The sequence below is a fragment of the Amblyomma americanum genome, chromosome 3 (assembly GCF_052857255.1).
Source record: "Amblyomma americanum isolate KBUSLIRL-KWMA chromosome 3, ASM5285725v1, whole genome shotgun sequence".
NCBI lineage: Eukaryota > Metazoa > Arthropoda > Arachnida > Ixodida > Ixodidae > Amblyomma > Amblyomma americanum.
In genome coordinates this window covers 51,965,568-51,987,230 of record NC_135499.1, presented here as the reverse complement: position 1 = coordinate 51,987,230, position 21,663 = coordinate 51,965,568, and the positions used below count along the sequence as shown (strand labels likewise).

General features: G+C 50.2%; 1 protein-coding gene across 1 annotated transcript in view; it reads right to left on the bottom strand.

The window, feature by feature from the left end:
• The window catches only part of LOC144124589 (uncharacterized), a 94,540-nt gene that overhangs the window by 50,769 nt on the left and 22,108 nt on the right, over positions 1-21,663 (bottom strand). Inside the window, exon 2 of the mRNA XM_077657370.1 lies at positions 416-565. Coding sequence (XP_077513496.1) covers positions 416-556 — 141 coding nt within the window. The 5' untranslated portion in view covers positions 557-565. The remainder of the gene's footprint in view (positions 1-415; positions 566-21,663) is intronic.

Here is a 21,663-nt window from a genome sequence, read left to right as displayed (position 1 = left end):
TCAGACCGCTTAAAGATAGGGCTTCATATATCGCAATTCAAAATTCAAAACATCTGTAAACATAGGTCAAGGTGAGGTGGCTCCTTCCGCAAGTTGAGTCCAGGAATAGCGCAATTAACCGAGGAGGAAAAGCGCACCAAGAGTACTGGACGATCGCATGCTCCGAGCCCCGCCCCTGGAGTGGAACGGTTAGGCACATGTGGGCATCTTCGATAGCACCCAATGTGCCCATTTTTCTACTGCAATATTTTTTTCATAACTGCTCCCCAGCATTGTTTCGAAACGTGATTTGTTTTCCGTAAACATACATCTAAGTTTTGGCAGTATTGTACTCCAGCTTCCCTTTTGCGATTAGCCCCAAGATTCAGTAATACATTCATTATTTGGTTCATTAATGCAGAGGAAGGATTCTCACCTGCGGCACGCCCTTGATGTCGTGTATGCTCTGGCCGGCGCTGTTCAGCGTCGTCGAGTCTGCCGCCGACGTGGAGAGCAGGAGGAACAGCAGCAGCCAGCAGTGCACAACCAGAACCACGCTCGCCCAGTGTGCACGCATCTTGCCCTCCTGTAAAAGGGAACCGCAGCGCCAAAAAGAAGTCAGGAGCGGGCGGCAAGCTTCGCTGCGTACAAGTGTGCCGTTTGCATGCATTACGCTAGAGGTTTCATTCAGCACTGCACACTTTGCGTGTGACCTTGTAGTCGGTCAAAGTATATGCATCGGCTGTGAGCTTAGCCATGGTGTTCTAACACCATGAGCTCAGCATCGCGCGAATCCCTACAAATGAGAAACTGAACGAAAATCGACTTCTTAGCGAGGTTTCCTGCGTTCAGCGTTACCCGATAAGTACCTCATGCTTGTGGAACGACGGCATAGAGGTAAAGCATCTGCATAGCATACCTAGCAAGATGACCGCGGTTGGAATCCGGGCGCTGCGTAATTATCCATCGAATAAAAAATTCCGAGCGGCGATTGAATTGAACATAAACCAGCGTCGACTACTGCACTCTTTCACCAGAACCGAATTTGGTCATCCTGGTGTTGTATTTGGCCACCTACTCCTATTCAACCCCCGGTCATCAGTCCCCAGCGGCTGCGGAACAACTCGCCAAAGCAGCGGATGCCTGTGACACAGCGGAGCGGGGTAAGAATGTTTTTCTACGCAGAAGGTTTGACTGGAAACTGAATCTGGAAACCTTTAACACTAAAACCTCATCCAGTGAGGCTAGCGTAGACGTGCTGCACGAGGAACTACAAGATAACATAGGGCTTAGTAAAGTTAGGAAGACAGATCAGGCGTATACAATGCTAAAGGGCAGGAACGCACCGTCTATGCCAAAGGAAACCAAGGAACCGCTCCGGCGGCCGGAGTGGACTCGGAGCCGAGCGGCGGCGCCGCGATCTCCAGCGCTGACCGCTACTCCCCGGATGCGAGTGTAAACTTGCTGTAGTGTTGCGCGGTTCATGCGAAGGAGCAGACAAGTTTCCAGGGGCGAAGCGACGTTTATTCCCACATGTTCGTCGGTGCGTGGCTGCTCGAGATAAGCCCGCGCGCTGGTTGCGGCGCACGCCTTTTATTCGTTTTTGCGCGCCTGCGCATTACGACTGCGGTGATAAGCCGGACACCACAAGCGAAAGCTTACGTCAGCCGGTTTGCACTCGCAGCCGGGGAGTCGAGTTACCGTTAAAGTACAGCAACTCCACTCGCTGGCAGTGAGTGTAAACTATAAGTACAGTTAGTGTAAGTACAATTACACTAACCGCACTTACGGTTTACACAGTTAACCGTACCGTAACTGTACTGTTAACTGTGCCGTAGGTACAATTACACCGTACTTACAGTTACTTTAAGTACAGTTACTGTAACTGTACTTAAAGTAACTGTAAGTACGGTAAGTTACTGTAAATAACTGTACGTAAGTAGAAGTACAGTTACTTTATAAGTACTGTAACTCTACCAGGGAGTAGCAGGCAGCTCTTGCGACCGCAGCGCCGCTGCAAGGCCGTGAGCCCCCTCCCGCCGCCGTCGCGGCGGCACGGTTACTTTTGGCAAAGACGGTCCTTCGATACCGTGAATTATCTGACAGACGAGAAGTAGGTGTCGGATTCCTCACCATCAGAGATATATTTGGTGACATAGAGGAATTGCACACTATTAACGAGAGAGCTGCATTTATCATAATTAAGGTTAATAAGAAACAGAAACTGAAGGTGGTACAGGCCTACTTCCCTAATCAAGCCATAATGACCAGATTGTCGAAAACTTCTATGAAGATGTAGAATCGTCAAAGAGCGGAGTAAATATACAACACGCTGCACTAATGCCGACTTCAATACCAAAGTAAGGAAGAAGCAGGCTGCAGACCAAGCAGTTCGTGACTACGGCATAGGCTCCAGAAATAGGAATAGGGGAGGTATTAGCAGAATACGCAGAACTAAAGAACTTACGGATCTTGAACATCAACTTCCACAAACGGCATAACCTGATGTGAATTAGAAGAATACAAATGGCGAGTGCAAAAAAAGTACAGGTTGATTTTTAACGTTTGCAGACTCTAGAAAACTATTAGAGATGCATCGGTGTGGTCAGTGCAGCTCGACTATAGAGCAAATCGGACTGTATGTCCGTGATAGAGCTGAATAAAACACTATATAAACTAAAGTACGTAATCATATTTTTGTTTTTAAATTTTGGAAACAATATTATATTATGAAATTTAATTGCATCAACATCGAAGGTAAGCTTGCCCAGCCTTTAATTTTTTTAAAATCTACAGTGCGGTAAAATAGTCGATGAAAAAATATGCATTTCAAATCTCGTTGAACAGTTTTCCTCGCATCGCATATTTATAAACTGGTGTCGATTCGTCGTCTACATTGTGTTAACTATTTCTACGTCCGAAACTTGGTGAACAGAGTCTGTATTTCCGAATGACAAATGCAAGGAAATTTCAAGGAATGACGCATTTAAAATCTCGTTGAGCTGGATTTCCTGCGCTGCATATTTACAAAGAGGCTTGTTTCGTATGATAGTTTCACCTAAATCACCTTAACAACTTCTACGTCATAATATGCACAAACGGAATCTGTATTCGAAGCATTAGAAATACGAATGGGAAGGCCAGTTCATGTTCCTTTCAAATGCGCATATTTGATGTTCGATAGTTCGAACCACATTGCCGAAAAAAAATTAAAAACTGAGCTAACCTTCAAGGTTGCGAAATTCAATTTCGAAATGTTGTCATGCTTCTCAAACAATATATTAAAATTTGATTTCTTAATTCCAAATTAATTATTTGTTTAAGTATTGAGGAGCTTCATCATGTGCAGGGTTGGTCAAAAGTTCCCAGGCCACAGGGCCTGCTTTTCATCGGTATACCCTGCACGCATGATGCTGATAAAGCTATCAAGGTTCTCAGAGGTTAGAACGGTATTTATTTTACCCTGTACAGATATGTTGAGCTTGGGGGTGTCGTAACTGCCTGACTATAAGCTCAAAACTAGACCCTGTGGCCTGGAAACCTTTGACCAACCCTGTACATAGCGTCCACCTTGTTGTACAGTCCACCTGTACAAACCGCAGACACATATCTTTCACAGTTTCTAAAAGCATAATTTCTAAAAATTAAAAAAAAACCTTATATTAAGTACGCGTGCTTATTCTTCCATTGCGCAGGATTTCAAGGTGCTCCGCAAAGCGCAATGGAGTGACCTTAGTATACTATGCTCTCGAAGTTGCCTGGACTTGAAGAGCGAACGAAAGGAACCATCAAGGAAAAGCCCATCAATGAGCTAGCGCTAACAAGAAATGTAGACGTCTACAAGATCTGACTGCAGAACATATAGTCCGCTTTGATCGACGAAGACGTCCCTAATGTTCAAGGACTGAATTGCAATTTAAATTATTTTCATAAATTGGTTTTTGGGGAAAGGAAATTGCGCAGTACCGGTCTCACAACTCGGCGGACACCTGGTCCGCGCCGTAAGGCAAGGGATAACGGAAGGAGTGAAAGAAGAAAGGAAGAAAGAGGTGCCGTAGTTGAGGGCTCCGGAATAATTTAGACTACCTGGGGATCTTTAACGCGCAGTGACATCGCACAGCACACGGATACTTTTGGGTTTCGCCTCCATCGAAACGCTTCCGCCGCGGTCTGGTTCGAACCCGTGGTACTCTGAATTAGTTCCCGAGCGCCCAAGCCACTGAGCCACCGCGACTCACAGATGTCATTAAGGAATGACCAACGCATGACAGCCTCTAACCAATAACACCGATTATAACTGAGAGAACTGTCAAAGTGAATAAATCAGCTTAAGGTAACAGATACAAGAAAGTATAATATCGAGGGGATCGAGGATGCTCTAAATAAAAGCTTTAGACCAAAGGCGGTGAAGAGGAAACTAGGAATAGAGAAAAATCAGATGCACGCGCTAAGAGACAAGGTTTTTGGTCTATGGTTTATAGCGGTTTAACGTCCCAAAGGCTATTAGGAACGCCGTAGTGAAGGGCTCCGGATATTTAGATCACGTGGGGTTCTTTTACGTGACATCGCACAGCACACAAGCCTCTAGAATTTCGCCTCCATCGAAATTCGACCGCCGCGGTCGGTATCGAACCCGCGTCTTTCGGGCCGGCAGCCGGGCGCCGTAACCACTCTGCCACCGCGGCGGCCTAAAGAGACAAGGAGGACAGTCTTATTACACATATGAAAAATATAGTTAAGGCAGTCGAGGAGCTCTAAGGAGATCTGTACAGTAGCCGAAGTAATCGGGACGACAATGAGAGAGTTGTTGCGCAGAGCAGCTGGACATCCCGCTCGTAAAGAAAAGGGAAGCAAAGAAAGCCTTAGAGGAAAGCAGGAAAGCAGCTGGTGATATTCAGGTAATAGATCTGTTGAAGGGCGGCGGGTAGATTCAGCTAGAAAAACTGGGCATCCTGCATTCGCTATGCCTGATGTCTTTAAGCGTACCAGAATGTTGGAATAATGCTACAATTATTTTAATATCCATAGAAAAGGGAACTTCAAGAAAGTGACATGAAATGCGGTGGTTTAGCTCTGGTTGAACCTAGAGTGACGCGATAGCTACAGCTGTCTGAGTGGAACTTGCTGAGTTGAATTGCAAAAAAGAGTCTTGATGATGATGATGATGATGATGGCCTCTGGCTGAGTCTTTCGCCGCTCCGTTTCGCTGGCCGTTCCTTCTTCGTCTTCATCCCACTGGGCACGGCGCATGCGCACAGCAGTGGCAGCTCGGTTTCGCCGGTGCGCCGCGCCGCCGGCAGCAGCAGCTGCTCCGCACCACGTCGCTGGTCACGTGACCAACCACGCGACGAACACGTGATCAGCCTTGGCGACGCGCCCATAGCACCACGTCACCAACCACGTGACAGCGGGGCGGCGCATTCACAGGGTGGCGGCGCCGCCATCGCCACTCTGCCGCCACGCTGAAGGCTCGAAGTGCTTCCGCAATGCAGCTATCGCTACAAAATTGCAGAACGATCAGCTTAATTTCAGGTGCCTGAAAGGTGTTTACAGACGTAACATCTAAGAGGATCAGGGAAATCTTAGACTTCAATTAACCAAAGGAGCAGACTACTGGACAAACGACCATTATGCGCGAAATATATAGACTTCATAGACTTCATTGGTTACAAGTAAACATTTCACTCGGTCGAAACCTGCGCCGTCATGCAGGCCTCCGGAAACAAAGGTGCAGGCGAGGCATTTGTAAAGTTACTATAAAATATCTTTATTTTTTACAGAGCAACAATAGTTCGTCACAGACAAAGTATGATAAATCCCCATGCAGGAACGGTGGACGCAAGGAGGCGCACTAATTCCTATTCACTGCGCGCTTACAGCAGGCGTTCATACAATTCGATTCGAAACAGGTGGGGATAAAAGCTAATGAAGAATACCATACCAATCACGAATTATGTGAGCAAATTATTGTTCTAATCCAGGGGTCGAACTGTAAAGCATTATGTATACCGTAAACATGCAATGCATAATGCTAGGTCTAAATATTAATATACACAAAACTAAAGAATACAGTTGAAGAGTCTGGGAAGAGAAAAGCAGTTTACAATACGCAGCGAAGCATTGGAAGCGGCAAGAGAATACATTTGCATAGGGCGCGTAGTAACCACAGATTAGGGCCTTGAGATTCAAATAACTAGAAGAATACGAATGGGATGGAGCGCATTTGGCAGGTTCTCTCAGATCATGAATGGCAGTTTACCAATATCTTCCAAAAGAACAGTATATAGCAGCTGTATCTTACCGGTACTCAACTATGGGGCAGGAATTGGAGGTTCAAAAAATTTTCTACTTAAAGGGGCTGTGAAAGGGTCTCTAATAAAGTGGCGGCATGCCTGGGATATGAAGCATGCCGCTTCACGAATAGTGTCCAGCAAAAAGCTTTTAAATGCGCTTTGTAGAAGCTGAGTTATATGTCGTTAAAATTTGAATTTCAGCTTCTTCGCTCCTTTCCCTCTCCTCTCGTCACTTTTTTGCACGCTGGAAGGCAGGCGCTCCTACGCCTACCCTCCTCTGGGAGCGGAGCTTCCCGACACGCCGGAGATAAGCGGCTTATTGGCCGCAGCGAGAGTAGCTGCTGACGTCTGAAAGAATCTAACCAATGGCCACCGCAAACCTCGTCTACGCAGATTCGGGGGGCGAAGGAGGGTGCGAGCGTGAAAAAGTCGCCGGGAAGGGCTCGCCAACTTTGACGCGCGATTGTGGGTCGTCTGCTGCGTGTAGAAGAGTATTATTTGGCTTCGGTTTTCATGGAAACAAAGTGCAGTGATTAAGTGAGTTAATGTGCTCTCCTCGGAAGGCGTTTCAGAGCCCCTTTAAGGACAAGGCAGCGATCTATGGGAAAGAAAATCACAGGTGTAACGTTAAGAGACAGGAAGAGGGCAGAGTGGGTCAGGGATCAAACGCGGGTTAATGGCATCCTAGTCGAAGTCAAGAGGAAGAAATGGGGTTGGGAGGGCATGTAATGAGTAGGCAAGTTAACCGATGTTCGTTAAGAGTAACGGAATGGATTCCATGAGAAGGCAACCGTAGAGGGAGCGGCTTTAATTTAGGTGGGCGGAGGAAATTAAGAAGTTTGTGGGGATAAGGTGACCACGGCTGGCTTAGGACTTGGTTAATTGGAGAGATATAGAAAAGGTCTTTGTCCTGCCTAGGATGCAGTTAATGTTGTAGGCAATGACATGTAAGGAACGGAACGAAAGCTAATCTTTGTGTAGTTTTTTTAATTTTTATTGATCCAGTGTAAAATGTCTGTTTTGAATGAACAGTGACATGTTGCGCAAGTGGTACCAAGACTCGAGTTGTTCCACCAACTTGCCCACAAGCATGTTTTCCTTGGATACTAGGTTCTTTGACTATGGCGTATTATCGCAGCGAGCATGCGCTTCCAGCGGTCCTGACCACATGGCTCCGCAGTATTTTTCTTATTTCATGATAGAAGCGGTAGCCTCAGTCCACCAAATCTAACGTTAACCACACTAATGTCATGAGCCGTAACGGAATGGTCTGCGGGTGGAGTCTGCGGGTGGAAAAAGAATTGCACGCTGCGCTTTAATAAAATGCCATCAATGGTTCTCTAGAGCAATTTTTGATTTCATGGGCCAGTACCTCAGCCAGAACTACGGCTGGAATGATGGTTTTTTAAAGTGTTCAACTATACACACAACTGTGCAGACTTATTGAAGCCGCATGCTAACGCAACTCGTTATCAATAGAGCTTTTCCTGGAGACAACGTAGCATGAATGCAGTACTCTAAACCATACAACTTGCATACGGGGAAAAATTTTCGCGTGTTTATTACTCCACGGAAGCTTCACAGCTGCTATTTTGTTGGTCAGAGCACGCAGCTGATATTCGATATAAACCCCGGAAGTGTCTTTAAAAGCAGAAGAAGCCATGATTCGAAATACGTGCGCTTCAGTCGGAGGAGTATGTCTCCGCAAAACGACTGCAGATCCGGTTCTGACGCACGTATTTTAATATAACATGCGGAACATTTTTGTGCGTCCTCAGTTGTGCCATCGGGTTCAGATTGACGTCTTTTTGAACTTATCATAATTTCATAGTACACTATTTTTAAACTCTTTAGAATGTATGCTTGCTTCCCGTTTTGAGTTGCTGTGGCTTCAGTGGCGACGGAAAGCCGGCCAAGAGATCAGGGAGAAACCCAGTAGCGAACGGAAGTCGCTTTTAGCTCCAGTACTGAGAGCTCTTTTCGTTATGCCTCGTTACAAGTTCACTTATGAACAGAGGTGAAATGCGGCCGATCAGCACCATGATCGCTGAGGATCGAAGAGGCGCCAGTTGACTGGTGTTTGCACACCCGGCACGCTATTGCAATCAGTATCGATCGGAACCCTTCCCACCTTAATGCGACTCCCCTACAGCTCTTGAGCCTTCCTCGGAGGGAGCTCTCGGCATATTTGTCTATTTTCGCTTGGAACGGATTTAAGTTTGAGGGTTCTCAAGAAAGAAATTTTCGACGAAAAGTGGCCTTGGCCCCATTTCTTCTACCCGCTGTGGTCGATCAGTTGTTAAGGCGCTTGACTACTAATCCGGAGTTCCCGGGTTCGTACCCGACCGCGGCGGCGGCGTTTCGATGAGGGCGAAACGCAAAGGCGCCCGTGTGCTGTGCGATATCAGTGCACGTTAAAGATCCCGAGGTGGTCGAAGTTATTCCGAAGCCCTGCACTACGGCACCTCTTTCTTCCTTTCTTCTTTCACTGCCTCCTTTATCCCGTCCCTTAGGGCGCGGTTCAGGGGTCCAACGATATATGAGACAGATACTGCGCTATTTCCTTTCCCCTAGTAGCAATTTTCATTTTCATTTTTCATTTCTTCTCTTCACAAAATTCAGAATGCAATTAGGGAGTAAATTACTATCATCCACGTGACAGCAGCTGTAAGGCTGCGTGACTAATTTTGGCTCTGTATGGATACATAACACATGTGAGTAATTACGCCTGATTCACAATCTACTCCACGTTCGGGGTCCTGCCCATACACTATGGAAGACAAAATATTTTTCGTTTGTTTAAATCTTGGTTCGAGACAGCCGGAGGAAAGCATGTTAGGGTGAGCAGCTCCAGGTACTAAGCACAATGTACTCGCACGTATCTTCATACTATCCTCCGCTCCAAGTGCCTCATTCCGACCATAGCCGGATCATGACTTTGCCTAAGGCCATGGCCCGAAGTTCTTGGCAGTAAATCAGGTTGAAATTCGTAAAGAGACACTTCGGACTAACTGATACGTTGGCCTCTACACTTTCGCGTTCCGATGGCAATCATAACTATTGAACTGAAAATACAGCTAGAAAAATCAACCGCTCGCCAGAACTAAAATAAAAATCAAAATCGATATCACGGCTACAGACATTTTCGCCAGGAAGCGGCGATAGCATCAATAATTTTCTGGTCGCGGATCTCAGATAGCAGGCTGCACCACCATTCGCTTCTTAACAGTGATGACGTCATTGGTTTCAATCGTAACGTTAGTTGTAATCTAGAGGCATGACAAAAAGAAGGTAATATATTAACGAGGTAGCGTTAAGCTCCATTTCCGCCGAAAATCCGGCGCAGTCGTCGTCGGCGCTTAGGGCGAAAAATCAGCCGCGAGAGGGTGGCACAGTAGAGAACCTACCCACTCAGGGTGGCCACCCTATGGCCAACCTGGGGCACAGGATGCTGTTTGGGCTCCCGCAGCCCGCCATGGTCGAAAAATGGGCCAGTAATGTGACCTTCTCACATCATCCTAGGTCGCGCGGCCTTGTGGCGTCATCAAAACCTGCCCACCGGATTGTGAGAAAATACCCATTATCTCGGGAGGAGCAACCTGGGTCTCACAATATTCACACATTGCAAGGCCTGCCGTCGCAGGGCAGTGGCGCATCGCTTAACCGCTGCACCACTGAGGCAGCAATGATATGACTCCCTGGAAGGTAGGTTGGTGGGAACTTTATTGATGAGCCTTATGGGGGAGTCACTGCCTAGGGCTGGTCTGGCTCTTGATCCCGGGTGGTGGCCAACAGTCCACAACGTGCGGCGACCTCTCCAGCAGACTCTACTAGCCGCATTTGTGAGGCTGGTTCGGTGCTGGAGACCACGATCTCCCAACCTTCTTTGTCCGTGAGGTTCCAGCGAGATGGTGGTTGGAATTCTCGAGATACAAAATGTGGTCAAAGTTGGCTCTTGGAGCCCTAAAAAGAGAGCATTCGGGTCTGTATTGGCCTGGGTGGATAAGGGCTAACAAAGCCGATGAATGGAATGTGCGAGCCTGGAGCTGTCTCCAGGTAGTTTGGTGTTCTTTCGAGAGGGAGATGTGTGGTTGGGGATAGACGAGTCTTTGCTCTCTGTAAGGGAGGGTTATTTCATGATAGGTGACGAGCCGGTCCCTAGCGCTACCCCGTTCTACGGTGTGCCCTGCTCGGTTGACGTACGCTCGAGCAAGACAGTGGGCCACTTTGTTGCCGGGGTTGCCTGCGTGGTCTGGCACCCAAACAATTTGAATTGGTCGGGGTTCTGTGGAGCAAGAATTGAGAATTTTTCGGGTGGTAGAATGAATCTGTCCTCGTGCAAAATTCGTCATTGCTATTTTAGAGTCACTAAGAATGAGTCTGGCAGCGGAGGAGTAAATGTTAAACGCTACGGCTGCTTTTTCGGCTTCAAGTGAGGTTGTTGCCTTATTCGAGCAGGAGGCTATGCGTTTGAGGTCATGCGATGCTACGGTGATGGCGTAGGCCGTATTGTGGGTGTACTCTGCCCCGTCCACGTAGACCGCGTCTTTGTCGTTTGCATGAGCTTTGTGTAAAGCCTTGGCACGAGCTTCGCGTCTGGCCTGGTTGTGAACTGGGTGTACGTTTTTGGGCAGAGGGTGAACTATGAGTCCGTCCCAGATGTGTGTTGGGATGGCGTGGGTGTTGTTGGAGGGTGGGTGGGGTGGCCCTGTTGGTTGAATCTTTAGAGAGGAGAGAATGTGTCTACCTGTATTTGTGGAGGAGAGTCTGTCAATCTGAGCCGTGCGATGAGCTTCAGTTAGTTCTTGTATTGCATTGTGTACCACCATGCGTAGGAGATGGGTGGTGGGAGCTCGTTGTGGGAGATTTAAGGCTGAGTTGAATGCCTGTCTTATTAGTGCATCTACCTTCTCTTCTGGCTATGTGAGGTAAAGGTAGGGAAGGGAGTAAACCATCCGGCTAATCACGAATGCCTGCACCAGCCGCCTCAGGTCATGTTCACGCATTCCTCGGTGCTTGTTGGCTATTCTTCTAATCAGTCGGATGGTTTGATATGTCGTGATTGTTAGTTTGGAGATGGTTTTCGTGTTGCGTCCATTGTTTTGTAAGAACATGCCTAGGATGCGTATCTTTTCAACCTCAGGCAATGGTAGACCATTGACCTCGACGTGTATGGAGGCGTTTTCCTTCCTGTTGCGTTTCGGGGTCGGGTGGAGTAGCAAGAGTTCAGACTTAGCAGTGGAGCACGCGAGGAATATAGAGGCTGCGCACTCCACTACCGCGTCCGCACCTGCTTGAAGGGTTTCTTCCATGGCCCCAACATTGCCCATGGTGGTCCATAAGGTAATGTCGTCTGCTTAGAAGGAGTGGGAGAGGTTTGGGAATCGTTGTAGCTTGCGAGCCATGGAAATGAGAGTGATGTTGAAAAGTAGGGGAGATAAGACTGACCCTTCGGGTGTCCCTCTGCGGCCCAGAGGAAAGGAGGGGACTCTATAGAGCCTAGTTTGATTTTCTCTGTGCGGTCTCGTAGGAAATCTGCTATGTAGGTATGTGTACGAGTCCCGACTCATAGATTGGATAAGGCGTCCAGTATGGCTGTGTGTTGGACATTGTCAAACGCCTTAGTGATGTCTAAGGCTAGCAGTGCTCGTGTGCGTTTTCAATGTCTGGGATGTAGGATTTCTTCTGAGATTTGAAGCATTGCGTCTTGTGTTGACTCCTTGGAAGATATGAATGTAATGTAAAGAATGAACAATTCCACTTACATGCGCATTAACACATTAACGGTATCGTGTCATGCGCTTCAGGCGGAGCTTAGATGTGTCCTATTTCTTTAACGCAATTCTGTAAGCAGTACGTACAGACATCTGCTGCTGAACAAAGCCAATTGTTTTTTTTCCGGTAGCCGCAAATTCTCTCACAGGGAACGAAAAAAAACTCTTTTTGTGGCACCTCTTTCTCTGGAGCAGTTTCAGGAATCACTGCATTCCTCCTTGTGTTATTTCGTAGTATTTATTTAATTCCCTCTTGTTGTTCGTAGAAATTAATGAAGGCCAAAATACAGTAATATGCCTAGTGCTACTTGATGCGCGTACCTGTAATTTCTCTTCTGGTCTCCACCTCGTATTTCAAGAAGGCGCGTCCAGTGGCAAATGTTGGCCGCGGTCATAACCGGAGGGTACGAGTTTCAAGTATTATTCGGTCACAATATGCTGCTTAATGAAACCTACGAAAACATTTTCATCAATGACTAGCATAAACCCTGATCTCACACGCAACTGTTAAAATGACTGCGGTTCTCACTCCTAAACTACTCCATTCGTCCGATAGGTCGACAACGAAACTTTTGGGACTAAAAAAACCAAAAAAGAAATTAGGGATTAAAGTTTGGTTGCAATGTAGTTTAGATCGCCCAACGAACACAGCGCACAGCCAACATGCGATTATGGCGATCGGCACCTCGTATAGGATGTCGCTGATACGGAGCGGCGCATGAGAATTGCGTCAAAGGAGACAGTTCTGGGCTTGCGTTCAGAACAGAAACCAGATAAGACTCGAGACGCCTCCACTTCATTTTTCGTTTTTATATTGTGCCACACTGTGGAAACGTTTCGCAGTGTGACAAGTATCGTACACTAACAGCTGCAATTAGTCCAGACAGTGTGAAATATCTTTCTCGGTAAGATGTTCTTTCATTTCCATGCTAATTCCTACATTTCCGTGGAAAGTAGCGGAGAATACCTTTAAGCCAAATTGTAGCCAACGTTTTCTGAAAATAAAAAAATCCCCAAATCGACTGCTACTCAGAGCGTGAACAAGCTCACACCACCAAACTTAGTGAGCACGAAGGTTGGATGGAGTTTGTTCTCAGAGACCCACTGAAAAAACCTGACATTTCAGAAAGGCTTGGTACTGGCTCACGTGCGTCACTTCGGCAAGATGTGAGGGCACTGCCTACGACAGCAGATTCCTTGCCGTTCAAAAATCGCCCGCTGGTTTGCTGGCGCCAGCTGGCACTTCCCAATGAGTTCCGACTATAAACGCAGTTTCGGAGGTTGGGCTTGCCACAAATCATGCATCTGTTCCTAGATGAGCTGCAGAAGGCGTGACTGGAGCTTGTACATATGATACCTTGAGGCACAGGGCGGGCACCAGTCACGCTGGGAATCGCAAGCAGAGTGTGAGCGGCGATTAGTTAATTTTATGCTACATACTAACCGCTTGGTGTTCAGTGCAATGGCAGCGAAGTTTATGTGTGGTGCAAAGCTGACTTTGACCGTTTTGACGGTCAGCTTGTGAATTCCGATTAAGCTGCAGTGTACTGCGGACCAGCCAGAATATACACCCGCGCATCGAAACCACAATTTCCCGCCTAGTTACACATCAGGGCCTGCGGAATATCTGATCTTCCATTTTTCGCTTTTGCGTATGTGAGAAAAGAAAGGTTATTACGAACGTTATAAACAGAATCAAGAATAGAAAGGATATTTATGAAGTTATAAATCATGTACAAGAGGAGCTGCTGTCCCATTCCTGGGTCGACATCTAAATCACATTGCGAGAGAAGGGCTTAAAACAGGTAGAGGAGGTAATTGTATGTAGCTATCACGCACTGCAGAGGTAATGGGTGTGTGCGCCCAATACTATTGTGGTCTAAATGGGCCCGTACACTTGAGATGGCCTTGCGGGCTAAGCCAGGCAGCGTTTGCATGGCTCATATAGCGCCAACGTGTTTCGGGGCGACGACCGGCATTCTCTCTTCTACATCGACCAAACTCTCTCTCGAGACACAAGCCAAGGCAGAGCGGCTGAGTGCCTCCTACGACGCCCTAAGACGCCACTAATCGCGTGGCTTAACCCGCCACGGTGGCTCAGTGGTTATGGCGCTCGTCTGCTGAGCAGGAGTAGACGGGTTCGTACCCGACCGCGACGGCCGCGTTTCGATGCAGGCGAAACGCAAGAGGCGCCCGTGTGCTGTGCGATGTCGATGCACGATAAAGATCCCTGGGTGGTCGAAATTATTCCGGAGTACCCCGCTACGACAGCTATTTTTCTCCTTTCTTCTTTCATTCCTTCCTTTATCTCTTCCCTACGACGCGGTTAAGGTGTCCGCCAAGATGTGAGACAGATACTGCGCCATTTCATTTCCTGAAAAAACAATTTCAAATTTTTTTAACCTGGCGCAACTGTACGTGGTTCTCGAGTAACAGGTACAAGTGAAAGGTGGCGGGATTTAACTGAGTGTTCTGTCCCGCTCATGAGGCGGAAGTCACGAGCCCCGCCTTGCTTCGCGGTCGCAGCTTCTACTGCAGAACCACAGGAAGCCGTTCGCGAGTTGAACTCGATCGGTAGCGTTCCCGTCTCCAGCGCCGGTGGACACCGGAGTTGAATGCTCAATACCAACCGCATGCAGCACGCTCCCTTTGTTCTTGTGTGTCCTGACCGCATTTTAGGTAACCGGGATTTCCGAGACTCATAAAAATTTTTGTCAACAAGGAACCTAGATATACAATCTTGATTGAAAGAACAAAGGAGAAAGGCCTCTCTAAAGGGAAAAGACAAGCGCGAAGCCAAGTCCAGTGCACCTAGCGCAGCGCTCAGTAGCCTCAAATTCCGAGTTAAAACAAATAAAACGCTTCCACAATGCCAGCAATACAAGCAAACGGGGGCGAGCGTCGGTGCTGACGAGCGTAAACGAGCTGGACTGGGCGGAGTGATTTCGGGGAGGCCCCCACCTCCCGAGACGGCGCATGCGGACGTTCTGTTTGCTGCCTCGGGACTGCATACCGGAGGGGCCGGGGGGAAATTCGTTGTGCAAGCGTTGCGTGCCTCGCTTACCCACGGCAGGGGGGGGGGGGGCGCTGCAAGCTGTCGAGGAGAGCGGACGTGCGGCACATGCGCTCCGCAATTTTCGAAGTCTCTGACCCACAATTCCGACCGGATCGCCGAAATTTTCGAGCGGAAAGGAAGAAGAACCGAAGCGGAGCACAAGGACACCAAAATCAAGCCGGTGGGTCCACTTTTTTGGATTCTATCGGACTTTTGGTGCTCCCACGTGGCCGCCGAGACCTAAGCCTAACCTAGGCTTAACGAGTACCGGGGACTGCGGGCAGCCCGGCCGCGGCAGAGAGGGCACCTGAGGCCCGAAGAGACCTCCCCCCGGACACGCGAACACCCTGAACCGAGAAAGAAGATGGAGGGACTACCCAGGGACCTGGCAGACGCACAGGAAATGGACTACCACGTGGCGACCGAGGCCGAGGGCCTAGGCCTAACCGGCTCGGTCGGCAACGAAGTCCCGAGAAGAAGCAGCCCCTCATCCGACCCAAGCACACAAGAGGAAGACAACCAAAACTGGGAGATTGCAATGTCGAGAAGGCAAGCGAGACGCCTGCGAGAGAAACAACAAGGAAACGACGGCGGCAGCGAGTCGGCCTGCGCAGCGGCAAGCCGAGCGGGACCGCAGAGACCCGCGGTCAGCGGGCCCGACACGGAAGCCACTGCCGAGGAGAAGCGCAGGGAAGCGGCGAGGAAACGACTTCCTCCCCTACCCAAGTACGACCTGAAAATCGTTCTGAGACCCAGAGGCCTCATCGTGAGAAACCTGCAGACCCACCAAGTGGCTCGGGCGGTGGTCGCGGCGACCGGCTCGAGGTGCAAGGGCGAGGACCTGATCATCAGACTACGAAACGGCTCCAACATAATCATCGTGAGCACCGACAACGAAGAGGCGGCCCAACACGTGCGGCGCATCTCCCACCTCACGTTCGGAGAGACGTCCTACGCGGTGAACGCACACGTGGCGGTACCGGAAGACACGATACGAGGGGTGGTCCACGGCATCGCGCCCGGAACGACGCCCGAAGAACTGAAAGCCAACCTGAGGGTGCGCACCCAGGGAGTCAAGATCCACAGCGCTCGTATGCTGGGCAAGTCGAGCACGGCAGTAATCACCTTTGACGGCCACACGAAGCCCAGACAAGTCCTGTACTACGGAGGGGAGATGTGGTGCTACCCATACCTCCCCACCCGCCAGGTCTGCTACGTGTGCTGCAAGCAGGGCCACAGATCCGACGTCTGCCCGACCCCGGACAGCAAGGCCTGCAAGCAGTGTGGGGAGCAGGACCCAACCAAAGAACACCAATGCACCCCGAAGTGCCTGGTCTGCGGCGAGGGCCACAAAACAGGCACCAAGGAATGCAAACAAAGACTGAAGTCGGCGGAGGAACTGCGGGGGCGACCTGCCTTCAGGAACCGACAGCAGCAACAGCAGCTGCTGAGACGGGGACGAAGCAGGAGACGCAGCAGAGGCCGCGTGCCAAGATGGTTTGAGGAGGAAGAGGACTCCTTCCAGCCACGGAGCGGAGGAAGCAAGTCGAGGAGCCGGAGCCGGGGGAGAAGCAAGAGCTGGGACGGACGGCGGGACGAGTCCTACCCGCCGCTGGTGAAGCCCGGGGGACCCGGACCGAAGCAGCAACAACAACAGCAGAAGAGCGGCGGAGTCAAGGTGAGCTGGGGAGCGGGCCCCCCCAAGTCGCTTTTTCCGCACTCAAACACAAACACACCCTCACACAAAGAGAAAAAGCTAGAAGAAGAAAACAGGGCTCTGAGGCAGGAGCTAGAACAGAGCCGAGAGGAGACTAGACAGATTAAGCAGAAGCTAGACGAACTCATCAGAGAACTGCAATGGCAACGACAGGGCAGAAGTGAGGCAGGCAACAGCAGGCCGACCCCCCCTTCGCCACCGCCCGAGGAGGCACAGAAACAATCGGAAGAACAAAGGTGGAACGAAATAAAAAGTTTTATGCTGACCGTACAGAAGCAAATGCACGAACTCCAGCAGAAACAAGCTATGCAGGACCAAAGCTTCCGCAGCTACGTCAAGAATCAAAACAGCAGAGCCATTAACGAGGCCAGAGACAGACTATTCTGCGAGAGACGCTTCGGCGGATCAGAAAACCAAGAGACAAACAACAACGGTAACTCATCATTGCAGGACATCAGCAACTAAGCATTTGGCAGTGGAACTGCACGGGGTACAAGAGGAAGCAGAACCTCCTGCAGCAGTACATAAACTCCCAGGGGAAGCAGCCAGACGTAATTCTGCTACAAGAAACCAACAGCACACCCACGCTAAAGGGATACACATGTCAGGAAGGCGGGAAAAGAGCCGCAACCCTCGTAAACAACAAAATAGCCACCATAGCGCACAAAGAGACCGAGGGCACAGGGATAGAACACGTAATCACCGAAATAATCCCAAAGAAGAAGTTCAGCGCGAAGAGCACGTACATAGTGAACCTATACAGCTCCCCGAAACAAAAGGACGGCGATTTTGGAAAGCTGTTTACGGAAGTAAGCAAGATGGCCAAAACGAACGCCCTCGTGGTAGCGGGAGACTTTAACGCCAAGAGACCAAACTGGGGATACCCATCGTCCGACCGCAAAGGCCAAGGCATATGGGACGCCGCGGAGAACCTGGGGTACGAACTAGTAACGGACGAAGACCAACCTACAAGGATAGGCAACAGCGTCAGCGCAGACACGTGCCCGGACCTCACCTTCGTGAAGGGCACGAGCCAAGTAGAGTGCGAAAACACCCTAGAAAACCTGGGGAGCGACCACTGCATAATCCAACTCACGATGGCAGCGGAGTCCACCAAACGAAAACTTGGGAAAGCCCGCCTCACCGACTGGGACGCCTTTCGGCAAGGAAGCAGGGATCTGACCGGGCAGATCACAAACATCCAAGAGTGGTGCCAACAGCTCAAACAGATACAGGAGACCTACACGCAAGAGGTAGACAGAACCGAGCAAATACCGGAGGTGGACAAGCGCCTGCTCAGGCTATGGGAGGCAAGGCGCGGGCTGACCAAACGATGGAGGAAACAAAAGCTAAACAGGAAGCTAAAGAAGAAGATAGCGGAAATCACGGCCAAGGCAGAAGAATACGCTACACAACTGGCAAGGCAAGGGTGGCAGCAGTTCAGCAGCTCGCTAAACGGCACCCTGAACACGGCCAAAACGTGGCGAATTCTGAAAGCGATGATGGATCCGGGAAAGACGAAGACCGAAAGCAGTAAAACGATACAAAGACTGATCCACCAGTACGAAGGAACGGAGGACCAAATGATAGAGGACCTCAAAACCAAGTGTTACGGGAAGGAACGCCCCGAAGAATATAGAGGAACCTATCAAGACAAAGAAAACCCCGAGATGGACAGGCCGATCACGCTGGCAGAAGTGCACGAGGCGATGGGGGCCCTCACTAAGAACACGGCAGCTGGGGGAGACAGGATACGCAATTGCCTCATACGCAACCTCAGTGAGGAAGCGGTAAACCAGCTGACAGACTACCTCAACCAACTCTGGGCCGAGGGCTCGATTCCGGCCGAATGGAAACACGCGGAGGTAGTGATGATCCCCAAACCGGGCAAAAAGCTGCAGATCGAAAACCTACGACCGATCTCCCTCACCTCGTGCCTGGGAAAGCTGTACGAAAGAATAATTACGAAAAGAATCCAGCTATGGATGGAGCGAGAACAACTCTATCCACACAGCATTTTTGGATTCAGGTCAAAGCTGTCTACGCAAGACGTTCTCCTACAACTCAAGAAGGACGTTCTCGCCAACATCCCGAAGGCTGGAGAGAATGTTGTCATGGCCCTAGACATCAAGGGGGCCTTTGACAACGTCAGCCACCCGGCAATAATGGAGGGCCTCCAGAACATAAATTGCGGAGAAAGAACTCACAACTACGTGAGGGCCTTTCTCGCAGGCAGAACTGCCACCGTGGGGCAACCCTTTAACACCCCCCCCCCAAAGGAACCCCACAGGGGTCGGTGATTTCGCCCGTGCTCTTCAACCTAGCCATGATCGGCCTGGCCAAAAGATTGGGGGAAATCGAAGGCACATAACATGCCATGTATGCGGACGACATCACGGTGTGGACCAACTGTGGATCGCTAGGAGAAAAACAAGAGAGACTACAGAGAGCCGCGACCTGCATAGAAGAATACGTGAAGGCAAGGGGTCTAGCGTGCTCGACAGACAAGTCAGAGCTACTCAGAGTAGCGAGGAAACCCACGGAGGCGAGCCTAGAGATCAAGCTCGAAGGCCAAAACATACCAGAAAGAAGCACCATAAGGATTCTGGGCATGTGGCTGCAGAGCAGCGGCAAATGCAGCCACACGATCAGCCTGCTACAGAAATCGACCGAACAAGTCGGCAGAATGATAAAGAGAGTCTCCAGCAGAAGACACGGCATGAACGAAGAGGACACCCTCAATCTAGTCAGGAGCCTGGTAGTCAGTAGGGTGATCAAGAGGGAAAAAGAACAGATCGAGGCATTAATAAGGAAAGCCTACAAGACCGCACTAAACCTACCGAGAAACACCCCGAACGACAAGCTACTACAGCTGGGAGTCCACAACACCTTCGAGGAGTTGGCGGCTGCCCAGCTGAACGCACAGCTAGAAAGACTAGAACTTACAGAAACAGGCAGGCAACTCCTGAGAAGACTTGGCCACAGAGTGGAAACCACAGCAGATCCGGACGAGAACATTCCGGACGAAATCCGGCAAACCCTCAGAATCTGCCCACTGCCGCGCAACATGGACCCCAACCTACACGCGGCCAGAAGACAAGCAAGAGCAGACTACGTGGAGAGACACCTAGCCACGCAGGAAAACACGGTGTACACGGACGCAGGACTATATCCGAGGGATAGACGCAACAACATCACGAGAGTGGCGGTGGCGGTCGTAGACCACACGGGTGACACGATCAGCTGCGCATCCGCGAGAGGACGTACGGTGGCAGAAGGGGAGGAGATCGCTGTGGCGCTTGCAGCGGTCGAAGGCTACCGCAGAAACAAGCCACAGATTATAATAACGGACTCCAAAACGGCCTGCAGACGATATCAGCAAGGAAGGATCTGCAGGGAGGCCCTACGCATCCTCCTCGGCGCGAGAGCCTCGGGATTCAAAGCGAAGCAAAAGGTCTTCTGGGTACCGGCACACACCGGAGTCGAGGGCAACTCGAGGGCTGACAGCCAGGTTCGCGAGATCACGCACCGAGCCTTGCTGACGGAGGACCTCGAGAACCCCTCGATGGTGGACCCGGCGTACGCAGACATCCTAAATCACTACAGAGGCTGCAGGTTCAAGTATCCCCCGCCCCACAAACTCCTCACACAGCAAGAAGCGGTCAGCTGGAGGAGGCTGCAGACTGGCACCTTCTTTAACTTACACGTCCTAAGCAAAATGTTCCCCACCCAGTACAGCGACAGCTGCCCCTGGTGCGGGGACGTCCCGACACTTTACCACGTCGCATGGGAGTGTAAACACAATTACACCTCCCACAAACAGACTAACCCGAGTGCGGAGCAATGGGAGGGCCTGCTCACCAGCAGCGAGCTCACCGCCCAAAGGGCATTGGTGCAGCACGCGTGCGAGGTGGCCAGGACCAATGGAGCCCTGGAATGAGGGACCACCCTTGCTAAGGAGCCCCCGACGGCGGCGGCGGCTGCGGCAAGCGCCAAGACGCAGCTGCAAGGAGACTCTCCGGAACTGACCAAAAGAATTCAATAAATTTTTTTCATTCATTCATACCCACGGCAGCTAACGAACCGTGGTGAACGGCGAGCGTTGGCCCACCCGGCTGCGCCAGACAGCCTGTCTCCTCCCGCCTGTCCGCTTTGTGTTTATTTGGCTGCACGGGGAAAGACGCAGATAAACGGCGCAGCGCGCTGTCTGAATGAGGCGAGAAAACAGGTGGCTGGGATACTCCGTGTACGCGCTTGGGAACGCGGTGGGATCGAGGACGCTCTCTCGAGGAAAGGGATGCTCGGCGCACACGCGCTGGACCTTGTGCGTGCGCCTTGTCGATTACAGCGGGGCCGTCGTTCCGCGCACAGAGGCTAGCTGTACGTAACGCGATGTAACGACCTTATTTCTGTGCGATATGCTGCGAATTATCCTGTGCAGAACTGCGTCCTGTTTCAGTGTTCTTTGGGTGCAATGTTTGCCTTTTTTTCGGAAAAATTGCATCGTGAGGTAATGAAATAACGCGGTGATTGTCTCTCATCTTGATGTACATCTCAGTTGCGCCGCTAGGGAGGGGGTATAGGAGGGATTGAAAGAATAAAGGGAGAAAAATGTGCTGTTCGATGACCTGAGAATTCTTAACGTGCACTGACAGCGCGCAGCACATGTGCAACTTTTCCTTTGCGCCTCTGTAGAAACACAGCCGCTTGGTCCCGTCCCAAACAAACGATATCTATGAATATATAATAAATGCTTTTCACCCCCACAACCACCCCAAGTGTGTCGGAAACACACTTTTTAAGCACGAAACGCTTTCAGCGCTCATCCTTCACGATCCGCCGCGG